At 38.5% G+C, this 16,171-nt stretch overlaps 2 protein-coding genes across 6 annotated transcripts in view; both read right to left on the reverse strand.

The window, feature by feature from the left end:
* The window catches only part of svilc (supervillin c), a 33,545-nt gene extending 27,425 nt beyond the window's left edge, over window positions 1-6,120 (reverse strand). For 2 of the 4 annotated variants that reach the window (XM_077557672.1, XM_077557669.1), the window contains exons 1-2: window positions 6,018-6,120; window positions 1,436-1,722 (exon numbers count right to left, since the gene is read on the reverse strand). In XM_077557672.1, coding sequence (XP_077413798.1) covers window positions 1,436-1,662 — 227 coding nt within the window. In that variant the 5' untranslated portion in view covers window positions 1,663-1,722; window positions 6,018-6,120. Of the gene's footprint in view, window positions 1-1,435; window positions 1,723-4,311; window positions 4,451-5,259; window positions 5,274-6,017 lie in introns of those variants that run through there. The other 2 variants (XM_077557671.1, XM_077557670.1) reach the window with 2 other exon arrangements.
* A 918-nt stretch (window positions 6,121-7,038) lies between these two features.
* cdk21 (cyclin-dependent kinase 21) lies at window positions 7,039-16,101 on the reverse strand. 2 transcript variants are annotated; one of them, XM_077556914.1, is made up of 8 exons: window positions 15,847-16,101; window positions 14,309-14,554; window positions 11,782-11,914; window positions 8,888-9,055; window positions 8,698-8,807; window positions 8,583-8,633; window positions 8,061-8,193; window positions 7,039-7,393 (listed from the first exon to the last, which is right to left on the reverse strand). In XM_077556914.1, exons 2-8 carry the CDS (start codon window positions 14,548-14,550, stop codon window positions 7,316-7,318), a joined length of 915 nt encoding a protein of 304 aa, XP_077413040.1. In that variant the 5' UTR covers window positions 14,551-14,554; window positions 15,847-16,101; the 3' UTR covers window positions 7,039-7,315. The 2 variants fall into 2 exon arrangements, with proteins under 2 accessions (XP_077413040.1, XP_077413039.1); XM_077556913.1 differs by having other exon boundaries at window positions 15,814-16,101.
* Between the last annotated feature and the right edge of the window lie 70 nt (window positions 16,102-16,171).

Below are 16,171 nucleotides of genomic sequence, written 5' to 3' on the forward strand. Positions count from 1 at the left end.
ACAGGCTGTTTTGAGCAGAGCGTTTCGGGTGATTTAGGGACAGCAGAAATATTAGATCCAAAGTCAATTTTGACGAATGCATGTCAAAGACATTTTCTTTTACACATTTGAGAACTATTTTAGTATGTTGAAAAGTTGAATAATATGAGAACTTTAAAGCAATGGTAGTTATTACAAAAAACGGCCAGCAGGTGGCAGCAGTGGTATAAGAGATCAACCAGGGCCATGTTGCAACAAGCTCTTTTCCCACTGTTTTAAACAGATTTGTAAATAATGATGAAACTTAGCTACATTCTAATGCTAATTGCTGCAAAACGGAAAAAGATACAAATATGCTTTTTTTCCTGATGAAAGAAGAGACTAATCTTTCTTTTGGTAGGTTCCATGTTTTTATAGCAATAGAACACAATATTCTGTGGGCCTTGCAAAATCAGTCAAAATCAAGTAAAACGGCCGGGAGCGAAGGGGGTTCCTTCAGTGAAAATGGCTGCGAGTGAATGAGTTAAGAAGCAAATAGCAATAAATGTGTGTAAAGTAATATACCCATAATCTAAAACTCACGTAATGCATTTGGCCATGTGGAGTCATGTTACTAAGCGTTTTGCATTTTGAAACTTGCACTCCAACTATCTGGTATACCTGGTTCAAATTTGGTAGCAATAGGACCAAATGTCTTTGCTGATTGCTGCTACTGTACAAAACAAAATGGCAGACCTCCTGTGTCTTTGTAGGTATGACTTCCTGAGACTTGTTGGAGTGTCTACACTTGATAGACATTTTCACCAAATTTCATGTTGCTAAGTGAAACTAGCTTTGGGGGATGGATTTTCAAAATTCTGCCGTTGAAGTTGACCAACCAGAAGCAATAACAAAAACTCACTTTTTTATTTATTTAACATTTCTCATCTGTCTAGTATACATAGTTTGAATTTGGTACCAATTGGACACAATTTCTTGGACAAGTCACTTGAAATAGCTACAATGACTCAAAATAACAGACCTTCTGTGTCTTTTTTTAGGGTCTCCTCTTGATAGACATGCCTAAGTCAAATTAGCTTAGGGGGCTGAAGTTTCAAAATTCTCTATGAATGGCGTTTAAAGTTTGCTGTTTATAGCAGTTATCAAACTTCGCCAACATGCTCCACGCAAAAGCAATAGCAAAAAATGTAACATTGCTCATTTGTCGAGCATATGTGTCACGTTATAAAATCAGGTTATTTATTTACTTTGTCTTTATTACGTTTTATTGTGTTTTGGATTGATGGCTTGATGATGGAGAGCTCGATAGATACCAAATTGCATGTTACTAAGTGAAATTGGCTCTTTTGTGGTTCTACATTGGCAAAGCATGTTTACCATATTAAAAGTGTAGAATATCAAAGCAGTCACCACACACCACAGGCTTTTTTCAAAAGTCACGAGTCTCACGACTCACCCTGTCAGGCAGGTGGATCCCACGGACACGTCCGATCCATTCAGATCACTGTGCGTCTTGCCGTTGATGTTTTGGTAACTGGGGTCTTGAGCCTCCCCGCCATCACTGGCCGGTCGGGGGTCTAAAAACTCCTCAGTGTGTCCAAAACGCTGGGCCAGCTCTCGCCTCCTCTCCGCCTTGTAGCGGGCGATGCGCTCCGACCGAGGCTCCAGGACCAGGTCCTCCATGGTGTCTCAGGAGAAGTCACTTCAGCTGGAAAACATGTCCATGGAGACGTTTTGGGGGTCCTACAAGAGGAATAAATCTCAAAGTTGACTGTATCCCACATGTAATCCTCCTCTCCCCCTCTCTTTCTCTCCCTCCCTCTCTTTCTTGTAAGATGACACTCAGCAGTGCCAAACTGGAATCTCCCATTGCGCTGAAAGGCAACACCAAACTCTCCTCTCTGGGCTCATGACTCTGCAGGTCTTTTCCGCCGAGCCTAGAGTAACTTAATCTAGTACCTCCTAAACACCCACCACCATCATCATCATCATTTTCACCTTCCCTTGGTCCATTTCTAAGGAGGCCCCAAACAACCAAAATTGGTTTGTTCTACCAAGTTTGGACTGGTTTTGGGTTTTTGTTTCTGGTGAAGCCAATCAGGAGCCAACAGAAATGTCACGTCAGGAAAATGTGCACCTAAAAGAGGTGGAGCTCTGACAATGAAGTGCACATAATCCTGAATTATTTATTGTAAAAGTCAGCTGACATTGATTTTTAAGCTTTCTAATTGGATATAAAGTCCTCTGTGAGCCATACCAAACATATTAACGGAGTTTATAATGAGCATTGACAGGCTTTATCTAACATTTGCTCTTAGGTCTACAGTCCCAATTGCACACAGTAAATTCTGTAGAGTCAGTTTGACTTTAGAGTGTGACCAAATAGGCTCAGTTTTAGAGTAATATTTACACTTGGAAGAGGGTATAATAAAGAATTGACAAATAAAATAAAAGTCACTCAAGGGTTAAGGAACAAACTCACGACCTTCAGCTTGGAAAACTGCCACACTGCCACCTGAGCTATCTCCAAGAGGAAGTTATGAAGATTCCTGCTGACATGAGTGATATGCTAACACACAGCATGAGCTGCAAGGCTGAGTGAGTAAATCGGCTGTCTCCCAATTAGGGCATGACCAATTATAATCGGCCGATTATTGCACTTTTCAACATAATCAACAAATTTAAGTTTTTATTTTTGCACAAAACAGTACATGCTGAATGGTGTTTGAGTGGAGCAGAATGGTGTCCTTACACTGTTTGTCCACTAAGTAGAGCTGTGACTTCATTCAATCCTAAAGTCCTCTGTAATCTACCAGAGTCACTGTTACATGGCCTGGCCTGAGGACTGTTTTACTGGAGTGGGCTGACGAGAGACAGGTAAGTTTGTACTAGAGTTGTTGCAATGCCGATAACGGTATCAGGAGAGGCCCCGATTCTGCATTAAAACAGTGGTATTGGTGAGTACTAACAAGTAACATGCCAATGCCATTTTTTAATATAGGACTTTGGATGCAGCATCTTGTGTCTTGCTTGTACACGACATTCACTGATGTGTGACAAAACCTAGGTATCAGTGTATGCCGATACTGCAAAACTGGATATCGGATACTGTATCGGGGGCCAAAAAAACGGTATGGGAACAACACTAGTTTAATGGTTTTTTTTCATGTTTTTGTACTTAAATTTTTCTGTTTTAAGATGAAATACTGAAGAATTAAATATTGTAAAACAATCAAATGTCATCTTTAATTCATATATTTGTTGTAAGCTCCCCAAAAAAGTTATTTATTCATTTTTAGAATTAATCGACCAATTAATCGGTAATCTTTTTCCCCCCCTGCCATATATTGGCCTAAAAAAAATCCATGTCTGTCGGGCCCTACTCCCAAACTGAAGGTCGTGAGTTTGTTTCTCAACCCTTGAGTGACTTTTATTTTTTCAATTCTTTATTTTGCTCTCTTTCAAGTGTAAATATTACTCTAAAACACAGCCTATTTGGTCCCACTCTAAATAGAGTCAAATTTACTCGACAGAATTTACTGTGCAGGTACTTTTTGGTCTTTGTACTGGTACTTCATGGATCTAAAGTTGGTACTAATATGATATGTCTTGTTTTGGCACAAATAATTGACACAAAAGCAAAATTTCAACATTGGTTTCAACTAAACGACTTCAATGGTGAGCAGCTTTACGTTTGGTTTTATTTTACAATAGTTTACTATTTTTATTTAATAACTGCTTATTCAGCTTTCTGATTGGCTAAAATTCCCTGGATTAGAAACTATTTTCATTTCTATTAAGTGCCCTGGAGGCTATAATAAATGTATTAAAGGAGTCAATGATTGATTGAGGTTTCAAATTGTAAATCACAGTCATTTGTGAGCTTAAAGCACCATTTCCAGGAACACTTCATTCTTGAATCCGTTTTTCAGCAGACCACAACCCAAAGGTTCTTGGACTTGATAAAACTGTGTGTTAAACTGATAAAATACCTAAAAATTAGACCGTAGTTCCTACAGTCTAAACACACAACAGTCCTCCAAAAGTTCCTAGTTCTGGGCTGTCTATGGCTCCCTAGAACCAGGATTACTGTGTTCACACATAACCAAAGAATGAGCGTTGCATTAAAACCGGATTAAAGAGAGTTAGTGTGAAAGTGCCTTCTCATAAATTAAGATTTACTTGTTTGATTTGCAACATGTTTCACGGCAACGCACTCATAACACCGCATGAGGCTGAGACTTTAATCCACATTATAAATAACAGCGATTCAACACTCGTGTGTGGGTGCGTGTGTATGAACATGTGTTTGTGAGCGTGTATGTGCGATACCCCAAACTGTGGCTGTCAGCATTCCTGATATTTTAGCCGCCGTGCAGGAAGCACAATGGAACAAAAGAGGTATGAGCCCGCGGACTTAGCACCCTGACCGGCTAAAGCTTCTGTTTGCAGCACAGTTCACACAGTATACCTGTACAGAGGAAAGCAATGATTCATAATGGAAAACATTATATGTAAATGATACAAGTCAAGAGTGAAAAGAATGTGAACTGTGCTGGAGACAGCAAAAGAGGATATTAACTGGTCGTCATGGAGACGAGACAGTGAACTCTTTGCTTGGACGCAGTACAGATAAACCTTCAGCATCCATGGTTGCCCTTCACTCTGTTGTGCTGTTGGCTAAAATGTCATGTGATAAACTGAGGGAATGTCGATGGGAGAAGGGCGTGGGGTGAGACTTAGCAACTTTCACAACTTTTGCTAACTTTCACAGAAAACAAAACAGGCTCTTATCAATACCATTTTACCATGAGTGGAGTAAAAAAAAAATCCTTGATAAGCAATACATCTTGAAACTGCAGTTCAAACAGCCATCAAATGATTAACTCCATTACAGGCTAATTCCTAAAGCACTTAAAACGGAGAGGATCATAAAGTAACAACACCATGCTTCTAGCATCTATACATGGACCAATGTTACATAAAGAACTCTATTAAGCAGTTCAATTATTCAACATGAATAAATCACCTTCACATGAGGCTCATTAAGAGTATTAGCTAGCTAGCATACTAGCATAATGCAAAGTGACACCACATTACACTTAGACAAACTAACATGCATGCTAGAACTTCACAAACAGTATTAAGTCATTAAATTAAACTTTTGGCATTTACACACAACAATAATTGTTAGGAAATACAGGTCAATTGTAATGGCAAAGCAGACTACACCGGCTAATAGCTCCACTACATCAGGAGAGAAGCAGAAACATGTCTCACTTTTGTCAGTGCACGAGGTGCATTCAAGGACCGCCTAGAAAACAAAACATCTCAATAGCAGACAATTATCACTATGGCTGGATCAAACTTAACAACACCAACACACCAGACAGCGCCAAATTAAATACATTCATCGCTTTGGCCCGAGTACAAAAAGAGTGAATAGTGGTGATTTTCAGCAAGTAATGGAGGGTCGGTTAAAAAAAATAAATCTGCATGTGTGTAAATATAAAGTTATAAAAATAAATATGGTGTTCATTGCTTGTGTGTTGTTTTTATTGTCATTGTTATTATTGTTACTGTTATTTTAATTTAATTTTTTCCCTTCATATTCGAAATAAACATTTTCATTCATTGTGACTGTCAGGTGTTTTTTTCAGCGAGTCAGTGGTTTGGTTTTATATTTTAGTTTTATTGCATTTAGTTTGTTGCACTTCGCAGTTAGCGTAAAAAATAAATAATAATATTAATAAATCAAAAAAAAAATTTAAAACAGGAAACTAAACCGTATTCAATCCATGATGACGTTTTTTAGTTGCTTTACGGTATTTACAAGCAGGTGACTTCACGACCATTTCATGCGCTTCAGTTCAAAAGAACTTCCATATCGAGACAATGTCAAGCAAGTTATCAAATGTAACTTAATAGCAGTCATTAACATCCACAGGGATTGATTCAAGATCATACCCCGCTACTCTAGACTTTTTATTTATTTTCTTTTTTTATGAAAGAACGAACAGTGTCTGTCTGATACTTACATGCGTGTAGCGAGAACAGGCACAAGCTCCTCCCTTGGGCTAGCCAGCACTTGACGTTGACAGCTTGCTCCAAAAGTAGTCAGCCCCTCTCTAGGGGAGGTGGGTGGGGCATTAACAGCACACGTGAATGAAGAGTAAAAATAGACGGACGAACCACGGTGCGTCTGTATCCATATTTAAATGTAATATGCAAGAAACAAATAGCTGCCGAAACGGTAATTTAAGGGAGCCTGGTGAGCGGTAGGTGTTGCGTTTAAAGACAGTCGGGTCAACAAAGTGAGAACTGCACAGTTATGTTTAAATGTCTTGAAACATAAATAAAAGCGAATTCAAAAAGTACAATTTTGTAATGTGAATGTGTGAGTAGACAACGTAACGGAATCAATTATCTTACTTGGTGAATGACATGAAATGTGTTGCATTTATGGGTCCCTGTTTTTTGAATTGCATTTTGTTGAAAGCTGGAAAAGCATCACGTTTCTATGGTGACGTGAAACGTTGCATGGGAAATGTGGCCTATTAACCAAACAGGTGTGCCTCAGGAGTGCCAGCCTACCCATTAAGTGGGAAATTAAACAATCAATTTAGTGGTCTGTCAGTTTCTGAAATGTGCACTTCCTCCTCACTGTTATGTAACAGTTGGACAAATAAACATAACCACCACTTCTATATCAAGTTTCTCAGCCAACGTCTTGAAAGCTTGGCTGGGCGAAGTTCCAGAGGGAAAGAACTAGTTTCACGCAGCAGCTCAAATGTTGCTATCGTGTCAGAGCCAAGATGTAAGCAGACTTGCAGTGTTAACAGTATTAGCAGCATTAGCTTCTGATAATAATGTTCAGTATAATAATAATGTTGATAGACAGCTAGGTAGGGAAACACCGGCAGTTAGCCAATTTCAAAAATATGTCTAGAATTCTTGAACCATTTTGACCAACTTGCATGCCTGCATGTCACAGACATGTTATTAAGACACAGTATTAAAAACGTGGAAAAAAATGTTTCATTTAATAAATGATTTTTTGTTTGAAGTTTACAAATCAACCCATGAAAGTGCTTGCACTGCTCCTAAATGCAACACTGGTTATAAACTGGTATAAACATGAATAGAAAAAGATGTTATAAATAACACTGACATATTTCATTAATCAGGCCTCAAATTCATACGTTTTTAACAACATAAAGCACTGCCACTTCTCAGTTTGATAAAATGAGCAACAAAAGGTGTCCATTTTAAGGTGCTCATAGTACTTTTGTAAATGTGCAACATCAACGTGTTATAATGGATTGAATACTTTCGCTCAGTGCTGGCTGAAAAAGGGGTGAGCGAGGGCCCTGGCAGCCGAGATGCGTCTGCTCGGTGTGAAGGTCAAACATTGCTGCAGGGAACAAAATGGAAGATTGACACTCAAGCTGGGAAAATGGCCTTAAAATAAAAAATGAGATTTGTTTCACAAAAATACAATTTCACATTTTTGTTGATTGTTTTTGCGCCTTCGCTTCTAGAAAAAGCAAGTGACAATGACAAGGCAAATTTTGCTTCAGGGGTTAGAGCTAAAAACTTTTTTAAATAGTCATTATATATATATAGAAGTGTGTATATGTGTGTGTGTATATGGGTGTGTGCAATGTACTTCTCTACACATGTATACTCCTGTGAAGACTTCTGGGAAGTCTTCTACTTATTGCTGCACTTCTTATTTATTTAATTTTAATTTCATCTCTTTCTATTCTGTTGTTTTCTCTTACTGTAAACTGCAGCTGGATGGAGTCCAGGAAAAAGTTCCCCACGGGGAAAATAAAAGTATATCGTATCGTATCGTATCGTATCGTATCGTATCGTATTAGAGGGGTGTGAAAAGTTGCAAAGTTGGCACCACCAACTGTATTATTGTAAAGTAGCTCTTCTCTGCAGCCATGTTTTAGTCTAACTGTTGCAACCCAAAAAAATCCATAAAAAAAAAATCCTGACAACATATTTTAGTATTACTGCAAACGAGATTTCGCCCAGCCTTTCTCTCTTTTCTGACGCTTTTATCAACTCACCAGAAGGAGGTCTATGTCGTAGGGGTTCAGTGAGCGCAGGAGCAGAGGATTGGGATTCTTGGGCCCCAAGTTGAGTGAGTAGGTGACGGGGCTATCCTGGGGCCACTCATCCTTGCTTGGCAAGCCAATGAAGCTAAAATGGTTGACAGACCCAAAACAAAGAGACAATGATTTTTCTTAAAGAAAGGAAAATAATTCTATAAATAAATAAATAAATTTAAAGAGCCACCAATGATTTTTTTTTTAAAGCAAAGAAAATAATTCTATAAATATATAAATAAATCGATATATAAATAAATTTTAATTGAGCCTTTGTGAAAGTGCAGAGCTGTGAAAAAATGCAGAACATTGTAGGGTTAATGCAGAATGTTTTGTTCCGGATCTTTTATTACGCAATGATGCAGAAATATCACACATTTGCTGCTTTCTGTGAAAACGGCAAAAGGCAGATACATTTTGGCTCTTTTTGCATGAACTCTGCGAGAAAGAGATTTTAGAATTCACCAACGAGCAAATACTCACTCAAAGATCATTTGCAGCTGGTGCGCCTCACTGAATCCGTTGAAGAGCGGCCTGCGGGATGAACGTCACGTCAACGTGTCATCTTCATATCAACGGTGATGAGTGACGCGCTTACTTGAGAAGGAAGAGCTCAGCAAAGACGCACCCGGCGCTCCACACGTCCACAGACGACATGTAAGGAGATTTGAGCAGCACTTCCGGAGCTCGATACCACAATGTGACAACCTGCGGAGGCGAAAAAAAATGACGCATTTTCTTCAAACACACTTTTTGTGACGAACATAATGATGTAATGGCGCACGTACACCTGGTGTGAGGGCCATGTTGAAGGTGTACAATCGAGACATGCCGAAGTCGGCGATCTTGACCCGGCCGCTGCTGCTGACCAGGATGTTGGGCGGCTTGAGGTCGCGGTGCAGCACCATATTGGTGTGCAAGAAGTCCAGGCCGCGCATCAGCTGCAGCATCACGGCCTGGACAAACACATTCCACATCTTGTAGCTTGCGGTATGGAAGGAAGGTAGGCACATGCGGGTTGACAAACTTTGGTACTCAAGAGACTTTAAAACGGTACAAATTAGGTACAAAAAAATAAAGGTCAGCTCAGTATGTAAAATATCATCAGCATCAATCCTCGCGTCTTCAAAATTATTGCGTTAAACACACAAAAATTAAGTTGTAAGTTGTTAACATTGCACGTCATCCAGAACAAAACATTTTCAACAATTTTGATTGGTAAATAATGTAAAAAAAAATGTTGAAAAAAACACCCACATAGGGACAGACTAGTTGTATAGATGTAAAAAAAATAATAATAATAAATAAAAATGAGGAAATTGGTCAATGGACTGCTTTACAACACCTCACATTCACACACCAATGGCTGACCACTGCCAGGTCCATTCGGAGCAAATCAGGGTTCAGTGCCTTGCTTAAGGACACCGCAATATGCTCACCAGGGGCTTAGGATTGAACCCACACCCTTACGGATGGGAGACGACCACTCTACCACTGAGCCATGCCGCGCCATGATCAAACTGACCAAAATTGGACAGCGCATGTTCCCGCCTGATAATGATTTGTAAAAGTGTTTATTTAGATAATAATATAAAGTTTTTGAACTCATGTTATTATAGTTGTATTTTTGCTTTTATTTGCGGTAGATGACCACAGGTGGCAGTGTAGGCACCGCCTGGACCTCTCCACCCTCCCTCCCTAATCCTTTTAAGCAGGTGATCAGGTTGATGGAGTGGAAGGTCATGCGTTGTTTTACCACTCTGTCAAACATTTGCTCATAAATACACTCATACATCAATTTCACAAATAGGATTTCAGTTAGAAAGTTAGCAGCAATGGAAAAAATATCTGCCTCAAATAAAAAACAAATATCAAAATTTATAGAAACATGGTCTACGGATATAGAATTTTTTAACCTAATTCTGGTTACTTAATTCTGTCTGTTAGCGAGAGCCACTACATCGTGATAACTTACATTGATGTTTCTGCATTTGGCAATTTATTATTATATTATATTATTAGTATGGGATTTTTTTTAATGGGCTTTAGGTGAACTGATGAATACACACACGCTCGCACGCACGCACGCACACACACACACTCACCCACATACAAAAAAAAATATATATATATATATATGTGTGTGTATATATATATATATATATATATATATATATATATATATATGTATATATATTTTAAAAATTTAAAAAAAAGAGAAAAAAAACATTTTTATTTTTTATTTTATTTAGATTTTTAAAAAAGGAGAGCAATGATGATGTCAAATCGAATGAACAATACTGAGCTCTAGAGAGAGAGAGAAAAAAAAAGAAAGTTAGCAGCATCATTTATGCCATGTTTGTTTTAGATTGAACCATTGAAGCCCTTTTTTTGTGGACAAATATATGTTAAGTCGAGCGTGTCAAAAACATCTCCCACATCCATCCACGGCGACTACAGAACCCAAGGTTAGTCGCTACAACAGCCATACTAAAAAATTAGGACATACTAGGATAACTGTGGTATATCATGCATTATCTGAACATATATGTTATCATATATTTTTTGTAGTATGACTCTTTTCATAATGAATTCTATTTTACTGACTGAAAATAAAACAACCATTTAAAAATGGCCTATAATAATACACAAAACTCACTGAGGGGGGTTTGTTTGGGGCTTTTGTTGGAGAACAGCACCCTCTGCTGTAATTGCAGGACAATGATGAATAGTGTGTTTTATTTGGAAATGAAGTGTTGAATATTGCCATTTATATATTTTTTAAATCATTAACATAATTATTGTCCTCCTTATAGATAAAAATGACAAATTCCTAAAGCTGTAGTGTGTAGCTCAGCAGTCACCAACATGGTGCCCATGGACACCAGGTAGCCTGTTGGCCTGTTCTAAAAACAGCTCACCAGTAATGGGATATTGTGATTTCCTAAGAGTGTTGTAAAAGTGATCATTTGAACTTGTGAACACTGGCAGGGATGAATATAAATACAAATTAAGGGTCCCATTTTCATAGACAGCTGTCCGTGTGCTCAACGTAAAAACGGGCGCACCGTCATTTTCGTGTTGGGCAAATCCAGTTTACCGTGCTTGAGAATTTTGCAGACCACGTTGCGCTTCCCTGGGCGTTCCGGCGGACAGAGCTGCCATGCTCCTGGTGCACCCGAAAATTTGGGGACAGTAAGTAAACATTAGGCGTAAAAACGGGCACATCTTTATTTTCATGTTGGGGCAAGTCTAGTTTAGCGTGTTGAAGAATGCAGTAGACTACGCTGCATCTCACCGGCGGACCGATGGCATATTCTATTACTGCCGCAAACACAATTTGATATATGACATTTTTGTACTTGTGTGTATCCATGATTGGGAATATTTAGTGTTACAATTTAACACTGAGATAAATGAAGTTAGGTAACGCGTCCAACAATAAGTTTCCGCTTCAACTTGATTTAGTTTTTATTTTGAAGTCATCACTTCATGGCAAATAAAATAAGAGTAGAAGAAATGTGATGAGTGTTAGAGGGCATGGTGCAAAAATAACGTTTTGCCAGTAACTTCACTCACTATGTTGCTTAGAACCTGCGGAATTTATGGCCGAAATCAACAAGGAGAAGTCTCAACAAGGAAAGAAAAATTCTAGTTAAGTTTACTGTGTTATTGTTCTTACCTTAATGTTGTCCCGGCTGAGTCCAGACGGAGGGGCTATGGACATGTAAGTGGACAGGTCCTGGTCGATGTACTCCAACACCACTGTTAGGTCGAAGTCCTTGCCAACCAACGTGACTGTCGCATCCAACAGCCTATACAGTCCAACAAGAGGATTTATATGTAAATATCAGTGTCATTATGTACAATATATGGATTAACTAAAATTTGGTAGTGCTGGGCGATATGCCCCTTAAAATGTTAGTGCAAAAATCTGATTTTAATATATTTTTCACAAAAGCAAATAACATGACATTTTTAAAGCAATTTCTGCTTTTGATTCATTTGTCCAGGATTTGATTTATTTTTTATACACACACACACACTTGTATATGTAGTTCAAAGTTTTGTTTTGTTTTGCTACATCTGAATTGTAAATAGTTATATACTTATACTTATACTTATATACTATCAAAATGCATTTATCTGTGTTGGTTATGTTGTTGTAAAGAATAAAAGCACTGTTTAGATGTTTGAGATGTCACGAAAGCAAAGAAGCAAAGTCAAAATTTAGCTTGAAATGAACCTTTTCACAAAAAGCAGTTTTTCCACCGTTTTCTTGTCAGAAAAGGGAAAAATTGTGAAACTTGGCAATGTTCTACTGCAGATTATTAAAGAATGGAAAAGGGTAGAAAGATTTTTTTTCTCTAATGAAAGAAGAGAGTCTGTTTCGTTTTATTATTTTTTTCCTTTCTGATACATTATTACAGGTAACATCGATCACATATTATCATTTGCAACATTGACATCCGAAAGAAGGGCTGACGGGTAGAAACCATAGCTTATTAGTAATCCGTCCCCATCGATTCTTACTATACGCATTAGTACCAATCATTTGGAATTGGTAAATCGGTTCCCGGACACCACCAACAGGCCCACCCAACCAGGCGAGCAGCCACGGCGAGCGCATGCTCGTTCACCAGTAGCGTCTTCGTTGACTTTGGATCAGCTTTCACACATGTTGTGGCTTCCGGAAGAGTATATGGGCTTGCATTCTGCCCATTGCGTCCACAGCAATGTTCACTCCATTCTGGTCGGCTCAGCCACCACTGTTGCCAGCATCCGATGATGCTTAGATCTTGATACTCCTGAGCGCTCACCAAGGCCAGCCCACCCGGCGGAGTAGCCCCCGCCAGCCCCATCCCGGAACCATATTCGCCAACCGCATTGTAACTATTTACAGCAGATACATTGCAGCCACAATACAACCTTATAACGCCAGCCTTGCATGTTACAACAAATGTCCAAACAGAAATGGAGCCAGACAATGTTTACGTTCTTACAGGAACAGCAATACATGTTATCAATGCAGGTACATAAACAAGAGTTAACCTTGGCAGTGTCAGCAAGAAATCATATGCTATATTTACATTATTCCAATCATGACAGCTCCAGTTTTGGGTTAATTAGTAATATGTTACAATAATTTCATTTGGGTAAAACATAATCTACAATTTAATGATGTGAGTTACTGGTAGCAGTTATTGTCTCTCTCCGCCAATTCTTCCACTCTTTTCATGATCTGTATTTTCTTCTGAGAAGATGAGTTTTCTTGTGTTTGGATGAAGATCCGACAGTCTTTTGTCCATGTGTTCTCCATAAATCCATTCTTTCTCAATTGTCGCGCCCTTCTGGCAATGTCAGACTTTCGTTTTGAGATTTTCATTGACGTAGACATGTTTACCGTTAAGCTTGTAGCTATCTCTCAAAAGAGCAATCTTTTTTTTCCTGTCAACAAACCTGAGTTTTGCAAGAGAAGATTTTATCTCCTCAGTTTCGTCAGCTCTTTTTCCGCCAGGCATATATATATATTGCAACAATGTAGTTAAAAATCCCCCCCCAAAAAAGTTGAATTTTTGTTTTGGTAGGTTTCATGATTATATAGCTGCAGAACGCAATATTCTGTGGGCCTTGCAAAATCAGTGAAAATCCTTAAATGTCTGGCAAGGAAGGAAGTGGCTGCTCAGAAAATGGCTGCCAGTGAATGAGTTAAAATATTTTTTTTTCACAAAAGCAAATAACATGACATTTTTAAAGCAATTTCTGCTTTTAATTCATATGTCCGGGATTTGATTTATTTTTTATACTAAACATTAATTGGCATTAATTTCCACTGAAATAAATACAGCTAATCCATGCTTTTTCTGAGGGGATATGGCCTGCAACCTGCTGTGAATAGCAAACGTCTGTAACTGACAGCCCCAGAAAGCATTTGTAATTGCCTCTAAATCTCACAAAATAGCGGTAAAGCACTACTTTTGTCCAAATGAAGCTCCTTAACTTACTTCAACATGGTTCTTTGGCACCAAGATACAAGATGGCAGCAAAACAGAAGTGCATTGGCCCTTGCATGAAAATTGCAAATAGTTGAGGCTTTTTTTGTGTGTGTGAAAAATGGGTGATATGTTTCCCCCCCAAAAAACGTGAATGTCAATTAACAATTGCCAAACCATTTAGCAATGAGATGAAAAGGTCTTGTGTTCTCTTACTTGACAATGTTGGGGTGTTTGAAGTACTTCATCTTATTCAGCAGTGCCGCCTCGCGGAGTATGTAGGGAGGGATGCCGTTGTCACCCGATAACGGTGACAACTCGCTGCAGAAATGGAACTTTTTCACTGCAATGAGGCGCCCTTCCTTGCCCACTGCCCTGGCCTTGTACACCTTGCCATAGGATCCCTGGCCAATCTCCGCCAGCAGCTCATAGAGGAGCGGACTAGCGTTAAGCGCCATTGCCCTGGATGTAGAAAAGCAGAACAGTTAGAGAAGATGCATATGCATGAGCTTCTTGGAGAATGGGCAAAGCTGCCCAAGGAAAAGTGTGATAAGAAGCATATTCTTAAACAAAAAAAAAACTTCAGGCTGCAGCTTCAGCCAAAGGTGCAACAACACACTATTGACCAAAGACTGTGAATATTTATGTACATGTGTACATTGCAAAAAATACAAAATTATAATTCAAGATATCATTATAGGGTGCCGTGTGTATTTTTTTAGGGGAAAAAAGAATATAAAATTTTGGAATAAGGTTGTAACATAAAATATGGCAAAAGTGAAGCATTGTAAATTATTTCTGTAACCAACCAGATTCCAGTTTAAGCCAGAGCTCATGGGACTACTACCTTTTACAGGTAAAACCTGAACAAATGATTGATAACAATTAACTGTGTTGGCTATTATAACATTATCTTGCAAATAGAATTAGCTGACTATGGACCACACTGTTATCTAAAGTCCCACATGTATATCTGTGAATTCTGGAAGTAGAAACCAAACCAGCCTCCCAAAAACAAAAGTCTTTCCCAAATTGCCCCAACGTAACTACTCTGATAGTTGTTAGTTGCTTGGCTAAATTTTCTCATACTACTTGGTTAAAGCTTCCCCAAGTATAAACAGCTGAGAAAGCAGTCTGAAGTCTGTCTCCAGTTATGAGTAGTTAAAAATGTTATACATTTCTGAATATTGAATGATGGACGTCCCACGAAGTCCTTAAACGCTATACCAAAAATGCTGAAATAGCCAAATACATCCAAAATTTAGTAGTCTTAACTGAGATGGGTAATCTAATTCATTCTTGGCTGGCTGTGTAACACATGATTTAGTTGCCATTTTGTATTTTTATTTAATGACTTGCAGATGGGTAATATTTGTTTTGTGTATAATTAGTTTGGCTACTGTATTTTAGTTTATATATGCTGAACTTTATGTTGCTACTGCGCATGTCATGAGCGAGCCCTGTTCGAAGGAAAAGGTTTGGATAAAGTTGAGCATGATTGCAATAATCGGGCCGCTTGTATTTGTCCATGGAGTAAATAATCGTTTTGTTTTGTTTTGTATGTATTTTTATTTAATAATCATGCAATTTTAAAGAATACATTTACTTAGCTTGTCACGTGACTAGCTAATTAGTGTCTTAACCATTAAGCAAGTTAGCTTGCAGTCTAGACGGTTTATCATTTCAATAACTTCAGTACATGACTTTTCGGTTTACTTTACCTTAATGGCATCATTTAAAATTATCTTGCTTACGTGTCGCTGGCAGCCCAGGCAGTCCCCCCTCCTCAAAAATATACACACAACTCTTAAATACAACTACATGATTCGGAAAAGCTCAAAGTTAACATCAGCTGTTCGTGTGTGTCGTAACGCGTGAACGCGAACGCCGTGTTGACGCACGCGCACTAGGGATTGTGGACGTTCAAGAACCGTATTAAAATTAATAAGTACAGCTAAATGTCTAACAACGTTACCGATAGAAAATGCATTCACATTATTTGCTCAACTTTGCCAAATTAAAAGTAACATTTTAAAATAATAACAGTTAGCACTATGTGCAAGTGTAGGCCAACAAACT

Source organism: Vanacampus margaritifer, chromosome 2, assembly GCF_051991255.1.
Source record: "Vanacampus margaritifer isolate UIUO_Vmar chromosome 2, RoL_Vmar_1.0, whole genome shotgun sequence".
Lineage (NCBI taxonomy): Eukaryota > Metazoa > Chordata > Actinopteri > Syngnathiformes > Syngnathidae > Vanacampus > Vanacampus margaritifer.